This window comes from Trachypithecus francoisi, unplaced genomic scaffold, assembly GCF_009764315.1.
Source record: "Trachypithecus francoisi isolate TF-2019V2 unplaced genomic scaffold, Tfra_2.0 Lachesis_group2, whole genome shotgun sequence".
NCBI classification, from domain to species: Eukaryota; Metazoa; Chordata; class Mammalia; order Primates; family Cercopithecidae; genus Trachypithecus; species Trachypithecus francoisi.
The window spans coordinates 117,590,671-117,607,170 of NW_022681465.1; the positions used below are offsets into that span (position 1 = coordinate 117,590,671).

At 41.2% G+C, this 16,500-nt stretch overlaps 1 protein-coding gene and 1 long non-coding RNA gene across 6 annotated transcripts in view; one reads left to right on the top strand and one right to left on the bottom strand.

The window, feature by feature from the left end:
• Window positions 1-16,500, top strand: part of KCNIP1 (potassium voltage-gated channel interacting protein 1) — a 395,147-nt gene that overhangs the window by 355,753 nt on the left and 22,894 nt on the right. Inside the window, exon 2 of one of the 3 annotated variants that reach the window (XM_033180275.1) lies at window positions 14,956-14,988. The exons of the other annotated variants lie outside the window; for them this stretch is intronic. Coding sequence (XP_033036166.1) covers window positions 14,956-14,988 — 33 coding nt within the window. The remainder of the gene's footprint in view (window positions 1-14,955; window positions 14,989-16,500) is intronic. 3 annotated transcript variants of the gene reach the window in all.
• Window positions 1-16,500, bottom strand: part of LOC117065439 — a 99,470-nt gene that overhangs the window by 48,405 nt on the left and 34,565 nt on the right. The window lies entirely within an intron of this gene.

A 16,500-nucleotide genomic window follows, 5' to 3' on the forward strand; every position in this document is an offset into this window, starting at 1 on the left:
CAACAGTGTAAAAGTGTTCCTATTTCTCCACATCCTCTCCAGCACCTGTTGTTTCCTGACTTTTTTATGATTGCCATTCTAACTGGTGTGAGATGGTATCTCATTGTGGTTTTGATTTGCATTTCTCTGATGGCGAGTGATGATGAGCATTTTTTCATGTGTCTGTTGGCTGCATGAATGTCTTCTTTTGAGAAGTGTCTGTTCATACCCTTTGCCCACTTTTTGATGGGGTTGTTTGCTTTTTTCTTGTAAATTTGATTGAGTTCTTTGTAGTTTTTGGATATTAGCCCTTTGTCAGATGAGTAGATTGCAAAAATTTTCTCCCATTCTGTAGGTTGCCTGTTCACTCTGATAGTAGTTTCTTTTGCTGTGCAGAAGCTCTTTAGTTTAATGAGATCCCATTTGTCAATTTTGGCTTTTGTGGCCATTGCTTTTGGTGTTTTAGACATGAAGTCCTTGCCCACGCCTATGTCCTGAAGGGTATTACCTAGGTTTTCTTCTAGGGTTTTTATGGTTTTAGGTCTAACATTTAAGTCTCTAATCCATCTTGAATTAATTTTTGTATAAGGAGTAAGGAAGGGATCCAGTTTCAGCTTTCTACTTATGGCTAGCCAGTTTTCCCAGCACCATTTATTAAATAGGGAATCTTTCCCCATTTCTTGTTTCTCTCAGGTTTGTCAAAGATCAGATGGCTGTAGATGTGTGGTATTATTTCTGAGGGCTCTGTTCTGTTCCATTGGTCTATATCTCTGTTTTGGTACCAGTACCATGCTGTTGTGGTTACTATAGCCTTATAGTATAGTTTGAAGTCAGGTAGTGTGATGCCTCCAGCTTTGTTCTTTTGGCTTAGTATTGTCTTGGCAATGCAGGGTCTTTTTTGGTTCCATATGGACTTTAAAGCAGTTTTTTCCAATTCTGTGAAGAAAGTCATTGATAGCTAAATGGGGATGACATTGAATCTATAAATTACCTTGGGCAGTATGGCCATTTTCACTATATTGATTCTTCCTATCCATGAGCATGGTATGTTCTTCCATTTGTTTGTGTCCTCTTTGATTTCACTGAGCAGTGGTTTGTAGTTCTCCTTGAAGAGGTCCTTTACATCCCTTGTAAGTTGGATTCTTAGGTATTTGATTCTCTTTGAAGCAATTGTGAATGGGAGTTCATTCATGATTTGGCTCTCTGTTTGTCTGTTACTGTCTATAAGAATGCTTGTGATTTTTGCATATTGATTTTGTATCCTGAGACTTTGCTGAAGTTGCTTATCAGCTTAAGGAGACTTTGGGTTGAGACAATGGGGTTTTCTAAATATACAATCATGTCATCTGCAAACAGGGACAATTTGACTTCTTCTTTTCCTAACTGAATACCCTTTATTTCTTTCTCTTGCCTTAGCCAGAACTTCCAACATTATGTTGAATAGGAGTGGTGAGAGAGGGCATCCCTGACTTGTGCCAGTTTTCAAAGGGAATGCTTCCAGTTTTTGCCCATTCAGTATGATATTGACTATGGGTTTCTCATAAATAGCTCTTATCAATTTGAGATACGTTCCATCAACACCAAATTTATTGAGAGTTTTTAGCATGAAGGGCTGTTGAACTTTGTCAAAGGCCTTTTCCGCATCTATTGAGATAATCATGTGGTTTTTGTCTTTGGTTCTGTTTGTATGCTGGATTACATTTATTGATTTGCATATGTTGAACCAGTCTTGCATCCCAGGGATGAAGCCCACTTGATCATGGTGGATAAGCTTTTTGGTGTGCTGCTGGATTTGGTTTGCCAGTATTTTATTGAGGATTTTTGCATCGATGTTCATCAGGGATATTGGTCTAAATTTCTCTGTTTTTGTTGTATCTCTGCCAGGCTTTGGTATCAGGATGATGTTGGCCTCATAAAATGAGTTAGGGAGGATTCCCTCTTTTTCTATTGATTGGAATAGTTTCAGAAGGAATGGTACCAACTCCTCCTTGTACCTCTGGTAGAATTCGGCTGTGAATCTGTCTGGTCCTGGACTTTTTTTGGTTGGTAGGCTATTAATTATTGCCTCAATTTCAGAGCCTGCTATTTGTCTATTCAGGAATTTAACTTCTTCCTGGTTTAGTCTTGGGAGAGTGTAAGTGTCCAGGAAATTATCCATTTCTTCTAGATTTTCCAGTTTATTTGCATAGAGGTGTTTATAGTATTCTCTGATGGTAGTTTGTATTTCTGTGGAGTCGGTGGTGATATCCCTTTTATCATTTTTTATTGCATTTATTTGATTCTTCTCTCTTTTCTTCTTTATTAGTCTTGCTAGCAGTCTATCAATTTTGTTGATCTTTTCAAAAAACCAACTCCTGGATTCATTGATTTTTTGGAGGATTTTTTGTGTCTCTATCTCCTTCAGTTCTGCTCTGATCTTAGTTATTTCTTTCCTTCTGCTAGCTTTTGAATGTGTTTGCTCTTGCTTCTCTAGTTCTTTTAATTGTGATGTTAGGGTGTCAATTTTAGATCTTTCCTGCTTTCTCTTGTGGGCATTTATTGCTATAAATTTCCCTCTACACACTGCTTTAAATGTGTCCCAGAGATTCTGGTATGTTGTATCTTTGTTCTCATTGGTTTCAAAGAACATCTTGATTTCTGCCTTCATTTCATTATGTACCCAGAAGTCATTCAGGAGCAGGTTGTTCAGTTTCCATGTAGTTGAGCAGTTTTGATTGAGTTTCTTAGTCCTGAGTTCTAGTTTGATTGCACTGAGAGACAGTTTGTTATAATTTCTGTTCTTTTACATTTCATGAGGAGTGCTTTACTTCCAACTATGTGATCAATTTTGGAATAAGTGCGATGTGGTGCTGAGAAGAATGTATATTCTGTTGCATTGGGGTGGAGAGTTCTGTAGATGTCTATTAGGTCTGCTTGGTGCAGAGTTGAGTTCAATTCCTGGATATCCTTGTTAACTTTCTGTCTCGTTGATCTGTCTAATGTTGACAGTGGGGTGTTAAAGTCTCCCATTATTATTGTATGGGAGTCTAAGTCTCTTTGTAAGTCTCTAAGGACATGCTTTATGAATCTGGGTGCTCGTGTATTGGGTGCATATATATTTAGGATAGTTAGCTCTTCCTGATGAATTGATTCCTTTACCATTATGTAATGGCCTTCTTTGTCTCTTTTGGTCTTTGATGGTTTAAAGCCTGTTTTGTCAGAGACTAGGATTGCAACCCCTGCTTTTTTTTTTGTTTTCCATTTGCTTGATAGATCTTCCTCTATCCCTTTATTTTGAGCCTATGTGTGTCTCTGCATGTGAAATGGGTCTCCTGAATACAGCAAACTGATGGGTCTTGACTCTTTATTCAATTTGCCAGTCTGTGTCTTTTAATTGGACCATTTAGTGCATTTACATTTAAGGTTAATATTGTTATGTGTGAACTTGATCCTGTCATTATGATATTAGCTGGTTATTTTGCTCGTTAGTTGATGCAGTTTCTTCCTAGCATCGATGGACTTTACATTTTGGCATGTTTTAGCAATGGCTGGTACCTGTTGTTCATTTCCATGTTTAGTGCTTCCTTCAGGATCTCTTTTAGGGCAGGCCTGGTGGTGACAAAATCTCTAAGCATTTGCTTGTCTGTAAAGGATTTTATTTCTCCTTCACTTATGAAACTTAGTTTGGCTGGATATGAAATTCTGGGTTGAAATTCTTTAAGAATGTTGAATATTGGCCCCCACTCTCTTCTGGCTTGGAGAGTTTCTGCCAAGAGATCTGCTGTTAGTCTGATGGGCTTCCCTTTGTGGGTAACCCAACCTTTCTCTCTGGCTGCCTTTAACATTTTTTCCTTCATTTCAACTTTGGTGAATCTGACAATTATGTGTCTTGCAGTTGCTCTTCTCAAGGAGTATCTTTGTGGTGTTCTCTGTATTTCCTGAATTTGAATGTTGGCCTGCCTTACTAGGTTGGGGAAGTTCTCCTGGATGATATCCTGCAGTGTTTTCCAACTTGGTTCCATTTTCCCCGTCACTTTCAGGCACACCAATCAGATGTAGATTTGGTCTTTTCACATAATCCCATAATTCTTGGAGGCTTTGTTCATTTCTTTTTACTCTTTTTTCTCTACACTTCTCTTCTTGCTTCATTTCATTCATTTGATCTTCAATCGCTGATACTCTTTCTTCCAGTTGATCGAGTCAGTTACTGAAGCTTGTGCATTTGTCACATAGTTCTCGTGTTATGGTTTTCATCTCTATCAGTTCTTTTAAGGACTTCTCTACAGTAGTTATTCTAGTTAGCCATTTGTCAAATCTTTTTTCAAGGTTTTTAGTTTCTTTGTGCTGGTTACATAGTTCCTCCTTTAGCTCTGAGAGGTTTGATCGACTGAAGCCTTCTTCTCTCAATTCATCAAAGTCATTCTCTGTCCAGCTTTGCTCCGTTGCTGGCGATGAGCTGCATTCCTTTGGAGGGGGAGATGTGCTCTGACTTTGTGAATTTCCAGCTTTTCTGCACTGCTTTTTCCCCATCTTTGTGGTTTTATCTGCCTTTGGTCTTTGATGATGGTGACGTACTGATGGGGTTTTGGTGTGGGTGTCCTTTCTGTTTGTTAGTTTTCCTTCTAACAGTCAGGACCCTCAGCTGCAGGTCTGCTGGAATTTGCTTGAGGTCCACTCCAGACCCTGTTTGCCTGGGTATCAGCAGCAGAGGCTGCAGAATATAGAATATTGCTGAACAGCGAGTGTTGCTGTCTGATTCTTGCTCTGGAAGCTTCGTCTCAGGGATGTACCCAGCCGTGTGAGGTGTGAGGTGTCGGTCTACACCTAGTGGGGGATGTCTCGCAGTTAGGCTACTCAGGGGTCAGGGACCCACTTGAGCAGGCAGTCTGTCTGTTCTCAGATCTCAACCTCCATGCTGGGAGCTCCACTGCTGTCTTTAAAGCTGTCAGACAGGGACATTTACCTCTGCCGAGGTTTCTGCTGCTTTTTGTTTAGCTATGCCCTGTCGCCAGAGGTGGAGTCTACAGAGGCAGGCAGGCATCCTTGAGCTGTGGTGGGTCCCACCCAATTCGAGCTTCTTGGCGGCTTTGTTTACCTACTTAAGCCTCAGCAATGGCGGGTGCCCCTCCCCCAGCCTTGCTGAGGCCTTGCAGTTATATCTCAGACTGCTGTGCTAGCAATAAGGGAGGCTCCGTGGGCGTGGGACCCTCCAGGTCAGGTGTGGGATATAATCTCCTGGTGTGCCATTTGCTAAGACCCTTGGTAAAGCGCAGTATTAGGGTGGGAGTTACCCGATTTTCCAGGTGTTGTGTGTCTCAATTTCCTTTGGCTAGGAAAAGGAATTCTCTTCCCCCTTGCGCTTCCCAGGTGAGGTGATGCCTCGCCCTGCTTCAGCTCTCGCTGGTCAGGCTGCACCCGCGGACCAGCGCCAACCATCTGACACACCCCAGTGAGATGAACCCGGTACCTCCGTTGAAAATGCAGAAATCACCTGTCTTCTGTGTCGCTCACACTGGGAGCTGGAGGCTGGAGCTGTTCCTATTTGGCCATCTTGGGCGTGCCCCCCTTGATTCTTTAATCACAGGGCAGCATCCTGTCTTCACCACGTTGCTTGGGACTCCAAAAAATGAAGCCTGTCATGCCTCTAGACTATCACAAAACACATAAAAGTCACTTGGGAAAACATGGTAGGAGGCAGAGGAAAGGAATTGTTAAACAGGGATTGCAGATTCAGGTATAAAAATGAGAGATGATGACTCTAACAACAGCTCTTGGTCTTAGCGTTGGAAATGTAATAGGGAGTAGTGGGGACTGTGGTTGCCATGTGGGAATGTGGGCCTGGCATGGCCATAATTTCAGATTTCTAAAGGAAAGGCAAAAGTTCATATTTCTATGTGAAATAAATGTTGATAAAGTTCACACTTAAATGAAGTGAAACAGACCGGGGTGGTGGTTTACACCTGTAATTCCAGTGCTTTAAGAGGCAGGAGGATCACTTGAGGTAAGGAGTTCAAGGCCAGTCTAGGCAACACAGTGAGACCCCATCTCTACCAAAAGAAAAAATAATAATAATTTAAAAAATAAAAGAAGTGGAACAACAGTACCCCATGGGCTGCCAGATTGTGATTTCTGAATTCAACTATCAGATTACAAAATTGCCCACCAAATTAGCCAGATACTTTCCAGATATTCCCTGGGCCACTGTCTCAGGACTCTTAATGTATTTTCTAATTAGTTCCTTGCAGTGCTACACACTTTTAGCAAATAATGAGCACTTACTAGTCATTTTCTATGTGCAAAGGAGATATTAGATATCACAGAGGGAGTAAGATACCGAAAACAAAAATAAAACAAAAATAAGCACAAGACACAATCTCCCCCCTACCCCACCCTTGTATATAAAAACTGTGACACTCAAAGGTAGATTTTGATACATGCCGGGTGATTGCTAGAGATGATAAGTGCTTTGGGAATTTGGACAGAGAGAGCTTTTTTTGCAGTGGTCTGAGAGAGCTGCCCAGAGGAGATGGCACTTATGCCATGTTTTAAGGGTGGATAGGATTGATGCCAGATGATCACATGCTGTGGTAGACAGGGGTTTGTGCACCAGCAGATTCTGGGGCTATTGCAGAGGACTCATGACAGGGAGTGTTGGGGAATCATGCTGGAAAGGTAGACCAGGGCCCTAGCATGGACTCTTCAGCGCCAGCAGGAAAATCTAGGTTCTGTCTTGAAGGTTCCTCAGCAGGAAGGTGGGCGGTTGTTGTGGAGTGAATCTGGTGGAAAGGGATTCCTCCTCCTCCTCCTGCTTTCTCCAGGATGAGGAATCTGGGCACCGGCCCTGGGACCCCTCCAGATCCCACTCTTCACCTCTTGTTTTTTATTTCTCCTGCCATACAACCTCTTTTTTATCTAAAATAGATTTAAGCAGGACATAGCCCCCCAATCAAGGCTGTTTCCTTGTGGGTGGGGGGATGCCTTCATGGTAATGATGTAGACCCTGAAACAATATAGAGAGGCAGCAGGGCTTGGAAACAGGCAGTATTTCCTCTTTTTACGATGGTTTCATTTTATATTTTTATTGGCCCTTCACTGATTGCTCCCGGGCTCTCTGGCGGGATGTGAGATGCGCTGACATTTATAGAAATCAATACATTAATAAATCACGAAGTTCATAATGTCTGATTTGCTTCTAAATGAGACAGAACTATTATCACCATAAAGTTGCACATAAAATATGCCCAATTGTGATGTATTGTGTAGTCTAATCAAAGGCATTTGAGTGAATAACCTTTCCCCAAAAGAAGGAAACAATCAAAGCTGAATAACTTCATTAATAATTCAAGGTGTGTCTGCCAAGGCTTCATTTATTAAGTGCACAGTTAAGAGGCTTCAGAGCTGAGTCCTGGAGAGGATAGCACCTTGCCATCTTCTCCCTGCCTCTGGGCAGGCAGATATACATTCTCAGATGAACTGACTGCACTCCTTGCAGCTGGGAGTTGATGTTCCAGTGGAGGGTAATGCTCAATTGACTTCTGCAGCTAAGAGACGGCCCGTAACAGTGGTCATGGACTGTCCAGATTCTTAAGGGCAGAGGACACAGAGCCAGGAAATGTCCTTAGTGGCAGTCAGTTGTTATGTCTGTTCACTAATGTTCTAAGTCCTATGCTTCTGGTGTCCACCACCCACAGGCCCCCTGTTCTGCTCCACAGACTGAGATGGTCAACACTTTTTCAGCCAGAGGGTTGTGTTTGCTGGCGGCCATTACCTTTAACATAAAATGATCATATTTACTTTATCCCATTCATGTCCAACCTCAACTGACAATTGAGGTGTGTCACTGACAGTAAATAACAGAACAAGGAAATCTTCCTATACTGAAGAGAAACACAATTAATTAATTAGATCCATCAGGAAAGGCACAATCATGAGTGAGACAGTGTTTAACAGATGTGACTATTGGATTCTGTTGTTGAGAATGACCCTTAAAATCACAGTCAAAATATATGACAAGATGGAAATAACATTTTTGAGCACGTACTATGTATGTAGAGCATTTTACATACCTTATCTCAGCAAGATTTACAGCTATAAGGTGGGTATGATTCTAACTTGAATTAGTCTAATAACCATATACCTCCTAGGGACAGTGAGATGATTAGATCAATTCTAAAACTATTACCATGCTCTCTGAGCTCACCAAGACAGGCAGTTAATACAAGGATACATTAATACTGATCCAGCAAAAGCTCACATGGCCAGCTTCCATTATGTTCCTGTTTGTGATTATTCTGTATCATGCACAGAAATTGATGTTCACACGAACAGCAAAGAGAGAGTTTATTAGTGTTGATTACAGGGCCTGAGCCTACCCTCTGAAATTGGTTTTGGAGTCTTTAGCACACTTGTTTGGGACAGTTAAACATATGCCAGCTGTTCTAAAACAGTGGCAGTAATGTGATAGAACTGGGTCATACCGTGCTTCCCACAGTATGATCACTTCATTTTAACAACTTCACACTAACAGCCTGAAGTGGGCCGTGAAGGGAATATTTACACCAAGGAAATTGGAAAATTGTATCAATCAGGCTTTTCCACCCTCCCCAAGAGCCAATTGTCAGATATTTACCAGCGCACCAAAGCTAGGTCTCTAATCAGAAACCATCACTTAGCAAGTTGTCAAATTATCTGCAGAACAATGAGCTCTTCTTCAGAAAGCAGGCCGAAAGATATGCTATTCACATCTTAGCCTGACCTAGACCCAGTGAGTTTCCATCAATGAGAAAATTCTGTGCTAACCTGAGATAATACTATTCTTCTGGCAATTTTACTTTTCCTTTGAGCAATTCCTTCAACCTCTCTCTGCCCCTTCATTTTTCCATCTTAAAACTAAAAGTGCCCTTTCTCCCTGGACACTTCTCATTTGCAATGAATTGTCATTTCAGCTCCTCAGTCAAGAGGAGTAATAGAATCCTACCCGTGTTAATCCTCTTATTTCTCACAGAAATATAGTAGACCCACTGACTCTAGGCAACATGCCCTCTCTTTCAACACGGGTCACCCATTGTTCATTTACTGGCTATCTCCATGTACTGGAACTCCAGGGTGGTATCCAGCTGGGTTCAAAGGAGAAACAGTGGGAAGTTTCTCCACTGCCACCTGAATGCTAGCTGGTGGCAGGATTGGGACCTCATTTGACTAATTGCCTCCTACAGCTGCAGAAACTGCTGGAACTACCAAAGTAAATCATCAAAAAAAAAAAAAAAAAAAATCATCCCAGGGTACTTTTCTCAGACAAAAAGGTCCACTTAAAACATCCTCTAGAGATCTGTGCCTGAGGTTGAGCTGCTGCAGTGAAATTGACATTGCTACCTTACAGCTTGGCCATGGGCTTAGCTGGACTAAAATGCTGCTGTAGTAGTGAGGGCACATGAGAGTCCCTAATGTACATGGCCTTGCTCCTTGTCCTGAAACATCGGTTAGGGCTGCTGCTTTCTCTAATGCTGGAATCTAGATAATTCCTTTCCCAGCCATTTGTTTCTTCAATCTTGGAAAATATCTGAATGAATGTAACACTGTCACATACAAACAGAATTATGACTTATGTCACATTCTGTGTAGTGATTTTGTGGACTTTTAATAATTGCATTACATTTCTGACCATTAGTTTCCACCATCGCCCTGCTCCTGAGAAGCTGCAAGGGACATTTGACACTCCTCTCCCCACCCACCTCAACATTTGTGCTGACCTAAAGGCCACATTAAAAACACACCCATTTGGAGAGAAAGAGCAGTGTACTGAAATACACTAAACATTGAAGAATTTCCAAGTCATTTGATCTTGAAAACTCCATCTAATGCAAGTAGAAGCACTCAAATATTTTTTTTTTTTTTTTAGAACTCCTTTTTTCAGGATACTTTCAGGACTGAGGTATATAAATAAATGAGAAATGTATAAATTCAATTTCGCTTAAAAGGAGCAGGAGGGGTTTCAAGATTAAGAGAACAAATGCTTGAAGCAAAACATGATTTGGGTTTTATTGAACTTAGAAGACTGAAAAAAATACGTGGAACACTCAGAAAATCTTTATCAAGGCTTGGCTGAGCACTCCTGGGGCTCATTGTTAAGTTTATAAAACTCAGAGCTGATGAGTTGTACGCATTGTGTGGGTCTGAGTGGGCTTATGACTCACCTCCAAGCCTGGCTGTAAGAATCTAAGACTTAAAGCTGAAGGACCAAATGGGACTTTCTGTCCCATCCCCTCTCTGCTCCATGAAAGTACCAACGAGGATTTTTGCCCCGGATTATATTAGGGAACGCTGTCAACTAAAAAGATGATGCTAAACGCATCCAGAACGAACCAATCAACCATGTTTAAGGGGAAGAAAAGATTACATCTTCAAATGCCAGCATGCCATCATTAATACAATGTCTAATGTAGTCAATATAGTTCAGGCAACATTGAAAATGAACCACTGCAAATACTAGGAATACAATCTGAAGAGGAAGCACAACATTCTGTGTTTTTATGCACATGGTCCTGTAAATTATTTGCAGCTCAAGTATGTCATGTTCTTTTAAATTTTCCCCTGGGTATAGCTTGAACAACTTCCTACAAGTGTTGATATGTCATATTTTCATTATCATTTAGTTCAAAATTACCATGATTTAATTACTATGAGGTTGCTTTTTTGATAAATGAGTTACTTAGAAATTGAATTAGGCTGGGCACAGTGGCTCCTGCCTATAATCCTAGCACTTTGGGAGGTCGAGGCAGGAGTATTGCTTGAGTTTGAGACCAGCCTAGGCAATATAGTAAAACCTCATCTCCACAAAAAAAGTACAAAAAAATTAGCCAGGCATGGTGACACATGCCTATAGTTCCAGCTACTCAAGAGGCTGAGGTGGGAGGATTGCTTGAGCCTGGGAGGCAGAGGTTGCAGTGAGTGGAGATCACACCACTGCACTTCATCCTGTGCGACATAGCGACACCCTGTCTCAAAAAAAGAAAAAAGGAATTGAACTATATTGCTTGATTTCCAAATATTTTTGAGGAATTTCTAGTTTACTTTTGGCTATTGATAACTTGCTTAATTCCACTCTGGACAAAAATAGTCTAAATAACTTCAATTCTTTGAACTTTTTTGAGATTGGCTTTATGGCCCAGGAAATGGTCACTTTTGGTAAATATTCTACGTGCACTTGAAAAAATGTATAGTATTTTATGATTGCTGAGTACTGAGCTCCATACGTCTCAATGAGACAAGTTTGTTAATTATGTTGCTCAGATCTTCTATACCCCTATTGATTTTTTGGTCTGTTTATCGGCTACTGAAAGAGGTATTTTTAAATTACTCCAATTATGACCATGAATTTTTTATTTTTCCTTTTAATTCTATCAGTCTTTGCTTTATGTGTATTTTGAAGCTACATTATTAGTACATATTAATTTAGAATTGTTTTTAGACTAGAATTTTTAGACTAGAATTTTTAGACTAGAATTGTTTTTAACTAGAATCTTCCTAGTTAGATGGGCCCTTTTACATGAGAATTCTCTATCTCTAGCAAAGTTACTTGCCTTAACATCTACTTTAGCTGATGTAAACATAGCAGGGCCCTGCTATGTTTTATTTTCTGTGCCCTTATGCTTACAAGCAGCATTTAATCAGGGTTTGGTTTATATCTGATGATTTCTATCTTGTATTGTAGATTTTCTATTTTTTAATTTTTCAGCAGTTTTACTATGATGTTCTTATATGGTTTTCTTTGTGTTTATCTTGCTTGATGTTTATAGTGCTGCTTGACTCTGTGGCTTGATATATTTCCCTCATTTTTTTTTAAATTCTCATTTATTATCTCTTTAAATATTGCTTCATTATCATTATTTATCTCTTTCTTTTCTGGAGCTCCAATTATACATATGTTTGAACTTTTCACCATGTCTCATATGTCTCTTATGCAAGCTTATCTGTGATTCCACTCTTTTTTTTTTTTTTTTTTTTTGTGAGATGGAGTCTCACTTTGTTGCCCAGGCTGGAGTGCAATAGCACAGTTTCAGCTCACTGCAACCTCCACCCCTTGGGCTCAAGTGATTCTCCTGCCTCAGCCTCCCAAGCAGCTGGGACTACAGGAACACACCACCATGGCCAGTTAATTTTCATATTTTTAGTAGAGATGGGATTTCCCCATGTTGGCCAGGTTGGTCTCAAACTCCTGACCTCAAGTGATCCACCCACCTCGATCTCCCAAAGTGCTCAGATCACAGGTGTGAGCCACTGTGCCTGGCCTGTGATTTCATTCTTTTCTTTCTCTGTGCCTCTGTCTGTGTATTTTTCTATTGACCTATCTACCGAGTCATTTATTATCTCTTAATCTGTGTCAAACCTGTTTTTAAATTGGTCTATTTAATTATTAATTTTGGATAATATAGTTTTCAATTCTACAATTTTTAATTGACTTTTAGTATATATTCTGGTTCTCTGGTGGAATTATCTAGTTTTTGTATATTTTCTTGAGCAAAGGTTCACCATTATTTTAAAGCCCAGGTATGATTAATCCAATTATCTAGATCAGCTGTGGATCTATTACTATATTCTACTTTTTCTCTGGTCTTGTCTCTTAATATGCCTGACAAATTTTTACTGAAGGGTGCACATTGGAATAAAAAATGTGTCAACTATCTGGTTGAGTCTTCAGCTTCCGAAAGGTAATAGAGCAAAGGCAAATAAACTTAATCCAAACAGGAACTGAGCTGTTTTCATGCAGACTGCCTTGGTAGCTCTCCAAAGCCTTCAAAAATGATGACATTTTTAAAAAATCCTTTTTTCCCAGTTGTTCTCAAGGGATTCCAGCCCTGCATAGGAGAGTTCACCACTCCTGGGATCTTCAGCTTCTATGCTTTTGCATATGCTGTTCCCTTGTCCCCTCATTCTTCAACACTCAACTGAATTATCACTTCCCCTTGAAGCCTCCTCTGACATCCCTTCTAGTTCCATGCCACCCAGGAGGCATTAAGAGCTTCCTCCCCTTAGCTCCCAGCTCTTAACCATGTCAACATTATTTTGAAATGATTTGCCAATGAAAAATTCCAGACCAGTTACCCACAACGTCCTTCCCAAAGGTGTGCTATATATTGTACGTGCTGTATGTTTCAAACATCAAATTCACTGATAGCAGCTAAGAACCAGGAAACAAACCATTGTTAATTATGGCATCTCTTGAAAAATCTAAGGATCTGGATTCACTGGGCTTAAATGACTGCATGACAACAACTGGTTGAGTAACAACTGTTGGAGTAACGGCTCCAACCTTTCATGGAGCCGTTACTCTCCAGTTCTCAGTTCCCACCACTCTCTATAGTTGTACACCCATCATCTATCCTCATCTGAATTACCTGCCAATGACCACTGGCATTTGAATTTCTAATCCATGGTCTATGTGTATGCCTCCTTACCAGTCTGAGAACTCATGTAAACAGGTATTATGTCTTTTCATCTCTTTTCTAATACGTATAACATTCCTGGCACACCAGAGCATGTCAATGCATATTTCTAAACGTATCTATATCAAAATGCTATCAAAGCATTCAAGGCAGTGAAACTATTCTACATAATGCTGTAACAGTGGATACATGATATCATACATTTGTCAAAACCCACAGAACTGTACAACACAAAGAGTGAACTCTAATGTAAACTATGGGCTTCAGTTAATATTTACATATCAATACTGGTTCATCAGTTGGAACAAATATACCACACCAATGCAAGATGTGAATAATAGGAGAAACTGTGAGGGTGGAATATACAGAAACTCTCTACATTTTCTGTGCAATTTTTCTGTAACCTAAAACAGCTCTAAAAATAAAGTATATTTGTAAAAAATAAATAAATACAAATGCCACCTAACCAGAATGATCAAAGGGGCAACTAAATTCAGCAAAATAAATTTCTCCCATGGAATACAGGTCAGGAGATGAGTGAAAACACTCCAATGGATGCTCACCTATACTATCACTTTGAAAAGCAGCAGGAAAATAAGCCTCTGCTGTCTGGGGTTGCAGATTAGGGGACTGGAGAAAGACTAATACACACTCAAGATGGTGGCTGGGCTGCCTTACACACTCGTGGTCAAGGGTGCTGGCAAGACAGGTAGAAGTCCAAATAAGAGCCTACAGAGGAAAACCAGGCCAACCACCCAACAGACCCACAAAGGCCAGCAGGACAGTATCTGGTGGCACTCCCTGGGACCTTGGACTCACCCAGCTCCACTGTGCCATGGATAATTTTCCAGGTCTGGTATTTTGCCTTGTATTTTATATTCAGCATAATGGGGGACTTGGCCGGCATCCACTCTGCCACACATCCCAATGTGCTAACCCTCTTCTGCAACTGCCCTTTTCTTTTTCTGCATCTGGTTACTAATCAAGCTTAATGGGGGAAGAAAGAAGCAAAAACTTGTAGACTGTAAGCTCCAAGAGAGCAGAGAACAGAGCTGTTTTATTCACTGACTTGTTCCTAGTAGATACTTCATTGACAGTTATTGAGTGAGCAAACAAATAATCCTACAAGATATGCAGCTTCAAATCACAAGGAAGCAGAGAGGGGGAATGGGGACCTCCTGATTGTGGAGAGTGTCTTATAAGCCACTCTTCAGTCAAACATGTGGGTGTTTCCAAGGACCCATCCAACATCACACATCTCTGCCATGTGCCATCCCATCTCTGCAGGCTGCATGACTGCATGGCTGAGGGCATGTTCAATGAGCCCCTGCGGGAGCCATGGGCACTGGGAGGCAACCCACTGCTCTTGCCTGTTCTGACCATGGGAAAAGGACAGGGAGCTCAGCTTCAGCTCTGCTACCGAGAGGCTCTTCACACATGTCAAGCTGGACAGCGACGTGGACACCCTCAGAGCGGCCTCTCTCCATGGACAATAAAAGTGTGTTTTGCTTTTTGATGAATGGATTTGGTAAAATGTTTTCTCACTCTTTCCTAGACATCGCCTGGTGGTATTACCAGTATCAGAGAGGTAAAAAACAGTTTAAATTAACTTGACTCTGGTCACATGACTTGCGAAGGCACAGCTTCTTAATCAAGTTCATGTTTTATAATCAGTCTTCTCATGCACCAGCTTTCTGTGCCCCTTGTTAGCAAGCCCCACGTATATAGAAACAGCTGGAAATGTTCTTTTAGAGACAAACTACAGGAAAAGCTTTGCTCCCCCAATGAAATGGTTACGTTTTCCTTTCACAGACATTTGTAAAAACTCAGAGCCCATTTGCAGCTCAAGTGTAGTAATTGCTTCAAACAAATGGCCTGAATTTCTGTGTTCTCTTTTTCCCCATGGTCTTCACCTCCTAATCTAATCAACATTTACTGAGGCAGTTTTTCTTATTACTTTATCTCCTTTTATTTCATATTTATTTCCTATAATCAGCTTCAAGTCCTTTGTGCAACAAAGTGGCATGTGTTTAAATAAACAGTGAGGAGTAGACTATGTGGTTTGTAGGTGGGAGGGTAAGTAGGTATAGATCAAAAAACAAAAACTCAATGCCTGTTGCACAGGCCAGGCAGCATAAATGAATTCTGTGAGCCAGGGGTGAACAATAGGGTGTCCTAGAGGCTCTGGCTGCCCAGAGGGGACGGCCACTGTTCAGCTCTAGTAGGCTGCTGAAGTGTCCAAATTTGAGACCAAAGTTGTCAGATAATCCCATTTTCCAAGACAAATCAGATATCCATATTTGTACATGGATCTCTCATCTTTAAACTTGGACAACTAATTCCAAAATAATTAAGACACATTTTACAGGTCAAACAGGACCTATCTTTGGGCCACACTCAAGCCAAGGATCACTATTTTGTAATCTCAATATAGATGGGTAGCTGGGCGCAGTGGCTCATGTCTGTAATACCAGCACTTTGGGAGGCCAAGGTGGGCAGATCACCTGAGGTCAGAAGTTCGAGACCAGCCTGGCTAACATGGTGAAACCCCGTTTCTACTAAAAATACAAAAAAAAATTAGCTGGGCGTGGTGGTGCACACCTGTAATCCCAGTTACTTGGGAGGCTGAGGCAGGAGAATTGCTTGAACCCGGGAGGTGAAGGTTGCAGTGAGCCGAGATCGCACCATTGCACTCCAGCTTGGGCAACAAGAGCAAAACTCCATCGCAAAAAAAAAAAAAAAAAAGCTAGGTGGGTAAGTATAAAGTCCAACCCAGAGACACCACGAGGGAGGCACTATTGGCCAGTCCAGGGAGGAGATGGTCTTGGTCACTGTCCTGAGCCTGACAGAGGGGACACCTCACTGGGGAGAAGACCCAAGGTAGGGGTCCTCCCACTGCTCACAGTCCAGGTCTAACTGGTACACAAGCACACAGCTTCGTAGGAGCAGGGGTGCTACAAGGCTGGCTACAAGCTGGTTTGCAATTTGTGCTTGAGGGAAGCAGAATCTACTGTGGGGACATGTGGAAACCAGATATGATGAAAGGGGCCTGGACTGGCTGGATTCTAAGTCCAGATCTGTCACCCATTGCTCAGTGACT